The following is a 13,734-nucleotide window of genomic DNA, read 5'->3' as shown; positions in this document are numbered from 1 at the left end:
AGAATGAAAAGAAAGTGCATTCTAGGAGTGGGAACTGCATAAGCAAAGGTACAGAGGCAGGAATTAAAACATGCAAGAGATGGATAGGAGACTGCAGGATCTGCTGCTATTTTTGACATATAGTGAAACCCCTACAAGCCAGTTAAGCCCCTTGCTGGCCAGCTCATGTGGACCAGACTGAATTGAAATGCAATCAGTCCAATTCAAGCTGAGTTTTTCATTGGCTGGTCTGATTCTCTTGGACCTTGCTGCCAGCCAACTGGCCCACCCCCAGGCCTCCTATCATTCTTAGATAGTATCTGAGATACAGTTATCTTTCTTCTCCCTTATGCTCATCCTCATACTTCCACATCTGCTCCCTTACTGTCCCAACCTTCTCCCCTGTGCCTCTAGAATCCTAGTCAGTGACAAACAAAATCACTCCCTCCTCAGTCTCTTACCAAACACGACTTCCACCTCCAACCTTAGTGAAAACCTACCTTCCCCAGACACCCCACTTACCCTGCTTGTTCCAAAGCCCCTCCTGTGCTGGCTCTGTGTTCTCCCACACCCCTAGGGCCTTTGGGGTTGAGAAAAGAGTCTGCATCCTTGCTCTCCACTGCTGCTTTCCGACCATTATCTCGATTCAAATAAAACTTCCACTCTTAACATCTGACTTTCTTGCCGTCTCCTCGTCACTGTTACTTACACCTGGTAACTTGCACTTTATGTCATCTTCTCCACCCCAAATCTGGCCTTCATTCTGGGGTCCCTTAGCCACTCATATGGCCACGTACCAGGCCCTTGTTATCATGTGGACACTCTGAAATCATAAAAGTCAATGATCTGATCACAACTTCCCATCAAATCATTGCTAACTTCCTGATTCCTTCTACACCCATCCTTCAGTCTCGCTGAGGACTCTAACCCTTGACCCCTTCATCAGCCACCTTCTGTCTCCTTCCCATTCCAACTTAGATGCCTTGGTCCATCACTTCAACCATGCTTGCCCCTCTTAGCCTTTTCTTACCAGTCTTGTCTCTGGATCAACCCAGTTATTTGCAGGAGTAGCATGATCAGATTTACATGTTAAAAAGATAGCTCTGGCAGCAAAAGGAGCATAGACTGGAAGAGAGGAGAGTGGAATCCAGGATGCTGACCTAGTGGTCACCAACTCTGATGGGCTGACACCTGCTCGGCACCAGCCTTCCTCTACAGGGACATGTACTTTATGGGCTAGTTCAAGAGACTTTCAGGTCGCTTGGGTGCCTCTCTCATCCCCAGTCTCCTCCTCCCATCTGTTCTGCATCCCCAGGCTACTTTGTTGGACCACCTGGTCTCTTCTTCATCATCCTTTCCACTCAGAGTTTTCTCCATCCTCCCCCTAATCTCATCTTTTCCCCCTGGTCTTCTTTGTTGATCTCTTTGCCCAGTTCTGTCATCACCAACTTTGGGGCATGGTAGAAACCCCAACTATGAAATGAATTAGGGTCTGAGTCAGAGGGTCAGCATTATGGGCATATCTTAGTCTGTCTGTGAGCTATGAACTAAGCTCTGTAGGCCCAACTCCCCAGTGCTCTCTTGGGGAGCTTGGCATTGCTTCTCTTCCCCCTCTGTACCTATCCGTTCTTGCCCAGGGTCTCATTCTGACTACCCACCCCCCCAGCTGCCCTCTCGGTGAACACATTGCCAGGTTCATTGTCAGACCTGTCCCCTGAGCGATGTCCAACAGTAGGGATGCCTGCCATACCCCTTCTCCCTGTAACCCTCCCCCACAGAGCCACTCACCTCTGAGCAAGCCCAGCCAGGCTTTGCCTCAGCCTCCCAGCCCTTTACTGTAAATGCACTCACAGCCAGGAGGGGTGCCATATTAAATCAAGACTGATGGAAACCAGTAGCCATGATTATCCAGCTGAGATGCAGCATGGGGAGCTGGTGGCTGCCATCTCCAGGTGAGGGCTTCTGAAGCTAATTGCATGTGACTTTTATGAAGAAGATGATCACTCCCCTATGCCTGCTCTCTGGGGTGGCTTCTTCCTAGTGCCTCTCTGCCCAGTGCCCTATACTGCCACTAGCTGGGTCACCCACCCTATCTTCGTCTTTAATGGAATCCAGCCAGAGTTAAGCAGGGCCTTGACCTCAGTCCCCATAGCCTTCCTCCCCATCTCCTCAAAGAGCCAGAACAGTAGTAGCCTGCTCCCATCCTTCTCTCTCCTCTCCCCCAAACAGAATATATACAGACACGTGTTTTCGTTCTCTAGGTTCCTCCACTAGCTAGCCTTTCACAAGGCTGGACTCATGGCTTTTGCCTTAAAAAGTCATTCATTCATTCAACAAATTTTTTGATACAAACCCTGTGCTTAGCACTGGGAAAAGAGCATGAAGCAGTGGTGTTCTACCTAGTTTAATCCCGTTTCCTGTACATTTTTATCAAGAAGTCTGATTCATTTTCAGAGTTTTGCTGAATACCATTCAGGGTTCCAGGCTAGGGGAGAATCAGGGTGTGCTCAGAGGTTTAGGCTATACTTTGACCCTTTCCTGAACCGTCTAAAAAGCTCCTGAGAACTTTTCCCTCACCTTTACCCCCATAGAAGTCAAGGACCCTTTCCCCTTGTCCAAGAAAATAACAAGAATACTAAGACAACCTAAAATCATGTCACTGAAGGAAGACTTCGGGGACTGGAAAGGTTTACCCTGGAGAAGACTTAGGGAGACCACAATGGTTGTACCCAAATCAACAAAGTGGAGTGAAAGTCATATTAGGCTTTGCTGGGGCAAAAGAAAAAGGTATGTTTTATGTGGCCCTACAGACCAATGGATGAAAAGTAGCTAGAGGTAGAATTCTCTACCATGTAGGGAAAACTGACAGCCAGAGGTGAGCTGCCTCAGGCAGTAGAGGCGTCCCTAGGACCTGGTTAGTGTTGAGACTGTGTATAGGGGACTGAGGGTTCTTAGAGGAAGGACCCCTATGAGACTCTTCTGGGGCTGGCGGGGGGTACTCAAGCAGACTTGGCTTCTGGCTTCTGCTTGAACCAGAGCAACTCTTCTTGTTATCTGTGGAGTGCCACACAGAAGATTAAATTAATTAAAAGGGTTCCAGTACCCTCCCCCAAAAAAAGCACTGAGTTAAGCAGTCAGTTATTAGAATTCAGTGAAGAAGAGAGGAACTAACATTCAGCAAAGGCCTAATAAGGGCCAGGTACTGTGCGAGCCTCTTAAGTCACGCCAGCCACCATTTGTTCTACGTATATACACTTGGCTATGTGCCAGACTCTCCTAAGTACTTTATATACATATTATCACATTTAATCCTCCCTAAAATCCTACAAGAATTCTTCAGGATAGGTATGAGTATTATCCCGTGTTACAAATGAGGAAACTAAGATTCAGGGAGGCAGATTAAACATACACACACACACACACACACACACCCCATTACCTCGCTCTCAAGTGGATTAGGTAAGGTTTGAACTCAGGTCTGTCTGGATCAAAGCTGTACTCTTTCTGCCATACCACCTTGCTTCTCTGTGAGCCAAAAGAAGAGCCAGACTTCAGGTGGGGAATGACTGTAAGAATTAAATGAGCTACAGGCAGTCCTCGAATTATGAGCGAGTTCCGTTCCTAAGTCTGTCTTTTAATTCAATTTGTACATAAGTCAGAATAGTTAGGTATGGCTCATATCTAACATCAGTTAGTCAAATGTTTGTCTCAGTCTATAGTATATAGTGCACTTTTCTATGCATAAAAAAACATTAAAGAAACACTTCCAGATACACTAAAACATCTTTAACATATTAATACAGTACAGGCAGTTCCCAGGTTACAAATGTCTGACTTCAGCCAACTCGTACTTGATCTTTGTTATATAAATTTGCCCTCCTTTGAAACAGTTGAACCAACCCCTACTCACAACAAATTCTTTATCACAATCACCTTCATTTGCTGCACATGCAGCTTTTAAATCAGTGAAACGGCTTCAAGCAATTTCTTGCACTGAAGTAAGGCTAAATAAGAACTGCATGCACCTGTTCTGACTTACCTACTAATTTAACTTAAAGACTTAAAGACACAGGAACAGATCTCGTTTGTAACCTGGGGACTACCTGTAATAAGCAGAGCCCGTTTGTTATTATGAACCATTGTATATACCTCAAATTTTTAATATAATAGGCTTTATGGGGGTTGGTTCATAACGACGGGTTGTTTATAAGTCGGATGTTCGTAACCCTGGCACATGGCAGCTTTTCTACAAAGGTAGTTCTCTTCATTCAGTTGGCAACATATATTGACTTCTAGCCAGGGTCTGTGCTAGGTGCTGGAGCTATAGGCATGATGAAAACATGGTCTTTTATAACTAAGGACCTCATGGTTAAGTTAGGAGAGACAAATAGGCAGTTCAATAAGTGCACCAAAGGTCCCGGGGACCAGGGGCAGGCATGAAGCCTTACAAAAGGCTTCTTAGACAATATGACATTTAAGCTGAGATCAACAGGGCACCTGGAGGCAGGGGGAATACAGAAAACTTTTGTAATGGGGCAGCAATGTGAGCAAAGGCCCAGAAGCAGGAGTACTCTGAGACCTATCACTGAGGGAAAGTGAAGAGACCAACCCAACAAATCTTCAGAGGCCAGCTTCTGTCTCTTCAAGCTCCTTTCCTGGCCTATCCAACTGCAAACCAATCAGGCCACCAACCAGTGCTGTACCAGCTGGTATGTGTGTCTCCCAGCCCAGTGGACCAGAGTGCTGAGAGAGGCTGGGTGGCAGGGAGGAGGAGGAGGCAGATATATGGCTGGAGTCACCAGAGCCAGGTGATGTATGTGGCGCCTGAGGGAGCTGCACAGTGACACTCTGGATTCCAACTGGCAAGCGTCGCTCCGCTGGGATCGGCGCCGAATTATTGCTCCATATGAAACCCCAGAACTGATGGGAGCTTTCAGTTACAGACTGATGGCAACAGCCAAAATTGGATTGTTCGCTATTTATTTTTTTTAACTTCTGTCAAGGTCAGTACCGTAACAGGAAAACACTGCCCAAGCAGTAGGTATTTTTCATCCACTCTGCCCACAAGAGGAATCTGCAGCCACAACTTTTCTGACAGGGCCTTACCTTGGCAGCTGTCTTTCTAGAAAGATGTCAGTGTTACAGGGGTCTTAGAGAAAAGGAGCCTCCTGAAGACCTGGGTCTTTCCTTCCCACTCCAAGAGCTGCTTCCTCGCCCCATCCCCCAGCCACCATAAGTGCTTTATCCACAGGTCCCTGCTCTTATCGCTCCCTGCCCATTCTCTAGATAGTGCCGTAGCTCCCACCTAGTCCATTCTTTTGGCTTCTGCAAGCCACCCATCCCCTAGAAGCCTCCCCAGAAATGTTCCACTCTTTATCCTTTTCTTTGCACTCCTACACTACGCAGTATAGCTGTTAATTCTCTTCTTGTTTCTGTCATCAAATTCATTTTTGCAAGCATTCACCAGATGCCTCCACTGTGCCAGGACCCATGTTGGAAACAGTTGTGAGTAAAAGACAGTGCCTGCCCTCAAGGAGCAGATTCACAAATGCAACAAACTTGTTTTCAAGTAGTTTTTTTAGTGATAGGTACACTGCTAGTGATAGGCAGTCATGCTTTGGAATCATGAGGAAAATAGTTGATTCTGCCTGAGAAGTATTTACGTAGAGACCCTGCCTCCCCTGCCCAACAATTTGGGCTCCCTAAGGGCAAGATCTGGCTCTCCTATCTTCTCCCTCACAGTGTGAGCAAGCTCAGACCTCCACATTGTGTCTTTCCTGACATGGGCCAAGCCCAGGGCCAGATGCATGCCAGGCACTCGGCATCAACTAAAAGCTCCCAGGGACAAGCCACAGACCTCCTCCTTATCCCACCCCCACCCTTCCATCATGGCCATGCACAGGGCCAGGCACACAGCAGTTGCTGAATAATTGTTTGTTTAGCTGATGGTTTAGCTTAACTGGTGAAGAGTGTCTGCCTTGAGTATTGTGCTCTTTTAAGATCTATCTATATGGGATCATATTGACAACAGCAACTCAAAATATTAGACATGAAACTTAGGGGGCAATGAGTTTATGTTAATGAGGGAGAAACAACTCTCAGAAAAGGAAAGTGAGAATGGTTGCACGACTAGAAGGAGGTAATCAGTGTCACTGTAGAAATTGTTGAATTGGTGTATATTCTGCTGTACATAGTCTCAACAACGACAACAAAAATAAAATAGATTATTTAAAAGAAGAAAAAGAAAGGAACTTATATTTATTACTGTATGCCAGGGTGATACTAGGCACATTATATACATAATTATATTTAATCCCCAATTTACAGGTAAGAAAACTAAGGTGAAGTAACTTGCTCCAGGTCATACCTTGTGAGTGATAAAGCCGGGATTTGAACCCAGGTCTTCTGTCAGACTGAGAGCCAAGGGTTAGTCTACTAGCAGTACTTATCTTACTAGCAGTTAAGCAGGGTGAGGAGGAGCCCTGAGCAATAGCCACCTGAGGTGAAGAGATGATGTGAGGGCCAGGACAAGGGGAGGGTAGGAAGGACAGGGCCAGCTCCAGTGCTTATGAGCTAGAGCTGTGCAGCAGGAATCCCTGCAGATCCAGACGGGTGTTTTTTCCCCTGGTTTGGGGGATGGAATGAAACTAGGTTCCTATAGTGCCCAGAGCTTCTAAGCTACCTTCCTTCTCTCCCCACAGTACCAGGAGAAGCAGCGGAAGCGTGAGGCTGAGGAACGACGCCGCTTCCCTCTGGAGCAGCGGCTGAAAGAACACATCATTGGCCAGGAGAACGCCATCGCCACAGTGGGCGCCGGTGAGTATGTGCAACACTAGCCAGCACCACAAAGGGCAGGGCAGCACATGGCCTCGGCGTCTGCTGTAACAAGGTGTACATCCTGCTGCCACCACACTGTGGAAAGAGGTGGTTAATAATAGTAAAAGTTAACATTTGTGAAGAACTTTCTACATGCCAGGCATTGTTACGAGCTCTTTATACATGTTGTGTCATTTAGTCCTTACAGCAACTCTGTGAAGTCAGTACCATTAAGTCTCCATTTTACAGATGAGGAAACTGAGATATAGAGCAGTTAAATAATTTGCTCAAGGCTGCTTTCCTATGCTTAGAATTTAGCTCTTACCTTCATCTGGTCTACTACCCCTATCCCACACCCCACTTTTCAGATGTGAAAACAGACCCAGAGAGGGGTGGGTGTTTGCCTCTGATCACTAGCAAGGTAGCGGCTGAACTAGAACTAGAACTCATGTCTTCTGTCTCCCAGCCAGGACTCTTCAGTATAGTTTGTCAGCACCTGGCCCAGTTTTTAGGAAAAACTCAGGAGTGCCTTCTTCTCTTCCCTAGAAGTTTTTGTTTTCCCATACTCTGACCCCTGGGAGCCAGACTCTGGTGTAACCCCTAATCTAACAGTCCTCCTTCCTGTGCAGACCCCACTGGATTAATATATAAAACCAGGGTTCTGCTGAAGGCAGTGGCCTCGCTTTTGTTCTCTGACTCAGATGCATAACTCCCTGAGGGCAATTTCAGACAGGTGATTGGGAAGGAAGAGGAACCCCATGCCAGGCTTAGACAAGGGGGTATCCCTTAAGGCAGTGGTACTCAAAGCATAGTCCCCAGACCAGCAGCATCAGCATCTTCTGGGAACTTGTTAGAAATGCAGAATCTCAGGCCTCACCCCAGATCTATGGAATCAAAAGCTCTGGGGGTGGGGCCCATCCCTCCAGGTGATTCTGATGCTCCACTGAAGTTTAAAAACCGCTACCCTGAAGTGTCTCTGTCAGTCCTCTTTATATATTCTCACCTCTTTTCTCTAAGCACCTAGTGCCACCAGATGGTATGTCAGTGCCAAGGACAGTACCAGGTTCAGCTCACTGATACAAGGAGCCACCGGGCTGAAACTGTGGCGGCCCCTCTGGAACATTCTGGGGTGGCATTGTCAGCCCTAGGATACCAATTAGAAGAGTAACTGAAAAATGAAGGCAGCCGCCCTGTGACACACTGGGCCCAGCCTAGTCATCATCTTCACACACCAGGAGGACTCACGTAGGAGTTGTGAGCCCCTCATCAGGGACTGAGCCCATCAGCGGATAAAAGGAGCCCATAGACCAGAGCTACCTGACCAACTAGAGGTCAGAAGGCTGCCTGTAGACACATACACAGGAGCTGGGTGGAGCTTTTTTTTAGTGTACGAGGCCCCACTGCTCAGGCCAAACCACGTAAGGCTACCCTTTTGGGTCCACCTAGGAGGTGGCAACCCCTCACTCAGACAGCCATAGCCTGGTCTGAGATGAAGAGAGAGGAGACTCTGGGAGCCCCCTTGGGTTGGAGAGAGAGAAGGAGGAGCCCGTGGGAGAGACAGATTACCTGGGCAGAGGTCTAAGAAAGTGTCTCTGCTGGACTCTCATGTCTCCTTGGCCAGGACTGCACCTGCTGTTGCAGGTTCTTACACAGCCCTTTCCCAGCAGGCTGCATGCTCCTGTCTGACCTCCTATTTCTCACCAACTCCTCAAGCCCATAAAATGTGAAGCTCCACAGAAGTAGAGATTGGGGAGGGCATTGTGATGGAAAGAATTAGACCAACTTGGGTTCAAACAGAAGGTCTGCCACTTACCAGCTGTGCAACTTGAAGCTAGTCACTTAGTTTCTCTGAGCATCAGTTTCCTCACCTGTGTAACAGGGAGCCATGTCTGGGACCATCTGACTATAAAGCACATGCTCTCCAGTGTGTACCAGACAGCAATGAGTAAAACCTAGTCCCTGCCCTCAGGATGCTCACAGTCTGGGGTTGGGTATTGTGCTCTTTAGATCAAGTCCACAGTTATATTCTTCAACCTGGGACTGATCCTTAATTCCAGCCCCAGGCTTGCCGCTTCCCCTGGTTCTACACGGACCTCTGAATATACCACCCATCTTGTCTCTCTTTGCCAGTGGCCCAGAGCAAGAGTAGATGGTTCCATGCCCCACCTCCCAAGGGGCTGTCAGTGTGTCTGCCCTGAGTGCTTCCTTCTACCCAAAGCTTCCATTCTGTCACCTGAACTCTGCCTCAGGCTAGAAGTAAATGGCTTCCCAGGAAGGCCATACTTCTTGTCCTGTGGTATGCAGGTTGACTCTACTATGGCTCCAGTTGTCCTTGGAAAGACAGAGGCCATGGGGCCCTAGGCTGTGGGGTTGGTGTTTTATTGCCTCCATTTGTAAGGTGATAACTGTGTGCCCACCTTGCTAGAAGCCCTGCAGCTGGGGATTACACTGATAATGTTAGAGTCATGTCCAGTCTCTGTGACCAGTTCTCAGAGGCTTCTGGACCCAAGCATCAGTGAATAAGGCTGCGTGGTTGCTGTAACTACCAGCCCAGGAAAAGCATGAGGAGGCAAGCAGCACCCAATACCTCAAGACCTCAGAAGTGAAGCAGGTACAGGAAAGTGAGGCTGATCAAGAGGGTAGGCCAGGCCTCCCTGGGACCTCTAGGCTAGTGTCACATGTGAGCTGGCTGGATGGAGCCTGGCACCCCATGGGTACTATGAGGATGGGCAGCCAGAGAAGTGCCGCAGAATGAATTGATTTGATAAATGGCCATTTATTACCCTCACGAATTGGCTGAAACCAATTTCGGTCACATCAACCCCTGGTAAGTGCTGGGATATTGATTTGTGCAAAGTAATACAGTGAATTTATCAGTGTGATCCCCAGCTGCAGGGTTTCTCAGCAAGGCTGGCGCACAGTTACCGCCTTACAAATGGAGGAGATAAAGCACCAACCCCATAGCCCAGGCCGCATGGCCTCTCTAGTCTGCCTAGGGTCATGGAGCCAAAGCAGAGCCAACCTAAATATCACACACCAGAGCCTTGGCGTTGAAAATGAGGCAGTCCCGCCAGAATCAAGAGCTGCTATTGGTCCCAGGCAGTGAGGAGGATGCCTGCCCTGTCGAGCTGACCTCCTGGGAGCTCAGCAGCCCCTATGCCCCACCATCCTCCTCAGAAAGGCAGCTGGCTACCTATTCAGATCTAGAGTCCTCCCGCACCCCAAACCTGTCTCCTCCTGTGTTCATATCTCAGAAAAGCACACTACTACTCACTGGTCTCCCAAACAGAAATGTAGGCCTTCCCTTGGCCCCTTTTTCTTTCCTTCACCCCTTACAGCCCATCAAGTATTAAGTTCCACCTCTTAAATAGTTCTCAAACCTGGTTTCTCCCCTCTGTTTCTAATACCACTGCCCTAGCTCAGGCCATCAGTGTCCCCCATCTGAACCATAGCAGTGGCCTCCTCACTGGTCTCCTGCCTCTTTTCCTTCCCGTGATCAGTTCTTCTCACCAGCTGGAATGATCTTTGTAGAACACAAGTCTGAGTGTCACTCCCCTGTTTAAAACCTTTCAGTGGTCCTTGCTGCCCTCAACCTGGTGTACAAGGCCTGGCCCTGCTGCTGGCTCACCCTTGTGCACGACACACACCAGCAATACCAGGCTGCCTCTGCACATCCCTGCACACTGTGTTTATCTCCTGCTGCATTTGTTGACACTGTCCTCTCTGCTTGGAGTTCCTTTTCTTCTGGAATTCCCATACCCCACCACTGCCTATCGCCCCTACTCTGGCTGGTTTTTACTTAGCCTAACTCAGTTTGGGAGCGATAGACTGCAGACTCCTTGAGGGCATAGGTCGTGGCTTAATTGTTTTTGTTTTCCCAATTCCTGGCACTGCACCCTGCTCAAAGTAGATGCTTAGTTTGTTGAATTAACTAATTTGGTCTGGCCACTTGTCCATCTCTATGATGCACTCTGAGGAAAGAAGAGAAGCTGTACAGCCTCCCCTCTAGTAGCTCACAATCATACTGGGAATATGACTTTACGGAAATAGTTAATTATCATTACCATGCTGCTTGACCTTTGACCCCTTGAGTGGACAGGCCATCCCCAAGAAGCTCCAAGAAGCCTCCCCTGGGCAGCAGGTCAGCTGCACATACCTGGCAACTTCCCCAATGCTCCCACTGACCGGAGACCTGTCCTCAACACCCATTCCACCTGGTCCCAGTTGACTCTGAAGCTTATGCACTCCCTCGCGGAAGCTCTGCCACTTCAGCCTCCTTTCTGTGCTGGGTTCTGGCCTGAATTATGGAACCTCAGCATCAGCCATGTAGCACACAGTGTGCACACCATCCTACCTCATTCTTCACTTCCCTCTTTGACTAGTCCAAAACATGCTCTCCTTCCCAAGCCCTCCACCTTTTTTAGACCCTTCCTTTGAGTCCTGGTTTCTGATCTGAGAAATATATCCAGGTCATCCCTGAGTTGTAGAGTGGTGTGATTAACCTGCGAAGTTGCTTGTAGTTCCACCCACATGCCATGTCCTTCCAGACTTCCCTGCCTTTGCTACTGCTGCTCTTGTTGCCTGGACTGCTCGACTCTTCCACTTCACCTGCCAGAACACCTGCAACCTAGGATTTGTTCAGGAAGCCTGCCCTAGTCCTCCACCTGGATTCAGGACCCTTTCTCTGGGCTTCATATGAACACTCTTTGTCACTGCACTTACCACATAGTTAGCTCATATGTTTGTATGTCTTTCTACCTCCAAAGATCAGGAACTTCTCTAATTCAGCTGTTTTCCCAGGGTTGGGCATACAGATGTGTAAAACTTTGTTGCACTCAAGTGAATGAAGTCCGAACCCATGCTGACATTCTTTCTCAACACAGAGTCTCATCTCAGCCTTTTTCTGAAAGGATGTTGCTCTTGCCTCAGGTGACTTGACCCATAATACACATACACACAAACTCATGGAAGGGCTGAGCAAAATCTGTCTTTTGCATTTGCGATATAACTGCTCAGTAGCAATAGATTGCCACAGAAAGAATAATCCTTGCAAACTAAAAAAGAGCTGTTCTCCCATGATCCACCAAACCCGAGACACCGGTATCCACTCAGTCAGTAGGCCCTTATGGAGCACTTGCTGTGCCTATAAGCAATAGACAGGAAATGGCTAGTAGACGTTTGGGTGACTTCCAAACATTAGAGTCTCTCTGAAGGACTGGTTCCCCTAAGAGATGCCACAGGCATGAAACAAACATGTTCCAGGTTAGTTAAAAATTTGCCGACACTAGATCACTAGAAATTTTCAAGAAGAGTGAGTCAGCCTACCCAGGCTGCAGCTAGAGCCTTGAGGTGGACAGAAGCAAAGGCCTGGGATAGGAGGAAAAGACACCTCTTTCCTCTCTCCTGGTCTTTGCACACACTGGGTCTTTCTTCCTGGAATGTCCCATCATACCCCTGACTGCCTGGCAATCTCCTCCCTCATCCTGAGACCCAAGTGTCAGTCAGACACAAATGTCTCTTCCCGCACCTCTCCCAGTGCTCCCGTTCCTTTTAGAACTCACAGTTTTCAGAGCAGCATTTACCTCAAAGGCACAAACCTTGTTACAGGCCTCTTTGTAGGTTTTCCAACACCAGGCACAGCTGAGCAGATGCTTAAGGCTCCTTGGAGAGGAGGTTAAGGAAAGAGAGAAAGCCTTCTTCACCCAAGGGCAGTAGTAGCTACCTGGAGTGCTAAGAGATTTCTCGAATCCAGGCCTCACTGTTCTCTGTAAAATGGGAATTTAAGTCTCTGTTCTTTTCCCTTTGTGATTCCAGAAAGACCAAGAATTAATTCATTTTGTCAGCAAGCATTAAACCAGTGTTGGGCTAGTCTCAGGGGTTCCTCAGGAAATAGAATGCCCAGCACCTGCTCCCATGAAACACCAGTGAGACTGGAAGTACACCCTCCCTCCTGAATACAAGGGCAGAAGTAGATGAAACCCCTTACACTGCCCCTCTCTGGGCCTCAGCCTCCTCCTTTGTAAAATGGGGATAATGCCTACTTCTCACAATTATTATAAGGATGAGAGAGATATCTGTAAAATACCAAGCCTAATGGCTGCCATCACTACTGCTGCTGTGACTACCATTATTTTTACTCCTCTTATTCCACTCTGTGCAGCTTACAGATCACTTACATGTCCATTAACTCATTTAATCCTCATGTGGGGATGACTCAGGATGCATGACTGTTCCCATTTTATAGATGAAGAAACTGAGGCTCTGAAGGATTAAGTGTTTTAATCAAAGTCAATCAACCAGTAAGTGGCAGAGCCAGGACTCCAAACTAAACCCTGTAACTCCTACCCTCTCCACCATACCACTCTGCGGATGAGCACTTAACCAGAGAACACAGATTCAATGAGTTAAAGAAATGATGATAGGTGTGGTGTGGAGTTCATCAAAAAGAGTTGCTGCAGGTAGTTTTAAGATGGTCCAGCAGTGATAGACATGGCCAGGAGAAGACATTCTGGTAAGGGAAGGACACACGCAATGTGGGCACTGGCACTAACACAGCATTTGAGGAGGCACAGGAGCCTGGGTGTAGCTTGCAGCCAGCCAAGGAAGGGGGCTGATCTGCCTGCTCAGAGGGTGCTGAGAGCAGCGGTCAGCAGAGGGTTAAGGAACGGGGTCTCCTGGAGGCCATGTGTTGAAAGGCTGAGCGGGCCAGATTGAGAGACCACGGAGAAACTGTTTTCTGGGTGAGGCGAGGGTATGAGGAGGTGCTGTGGTAATGGAGAGCTGACTCCTTTCCCTAAACTCCTCAAGCACTAGTTCAGGCTCAGGAGTCAGCCAGAGCTGGGATTAAAGCCCAGTGTGTGTAACCTTGAGCAGGTTACCTAACTTCTTTGCACATATTTCCTCATTTATAAAATGGAAATCAAATTATCTGCCCTGCCT

The 13,734-nt window shown here is 48.0% G+C and overlaps 1 protein-coding gene across 2 annotated transcripts in view; it reads left to right on the top strand.

Moving 5' to 3' along the window:
* Positions 1-13,734, top strand: part of CLPB (ClpB family mitochondrial disaggregase) — a 166,808-nt gene that overhangs the window by 127,591 nt on the left and 25,483 nt on the right. For both annotated transcript variants that reach the window (XM_023736533.1, XM_004381939.2), the window contains exon 7: positions 6,681-6,795. In XM_023736533.1, the coding sequence (XP_023592301.1) occupies positions 6,681-6,795 (115 nt within the window). The remainder of the gene's footprint in view (positions 1-6,680; positions 6,796-13,734) is intronic.

The sequence above is a fragment of the Trichechus manatus genome, unplaced genomic scaffold (assembly GCF_000243295.1).
Source record: "Trichechus manatus latirostris isolate Lorelei unplaced genomic scaffold, TriManLat1.0 scaffold00088, whole genome shotgun sequence".
Classification (NCBI taxonomy): domain Eukaryota; kingdom Metazoa; phylum Chordata; class Mammalia; order Sirenia; family Trichechidae; genus Trichechus; species Trichechus manatus.
The sequence above is the reverse complement of the archived record's forward strand: the minus strand, read 5'-3'. Positions and strand labels throughout refer to the sequence as shown.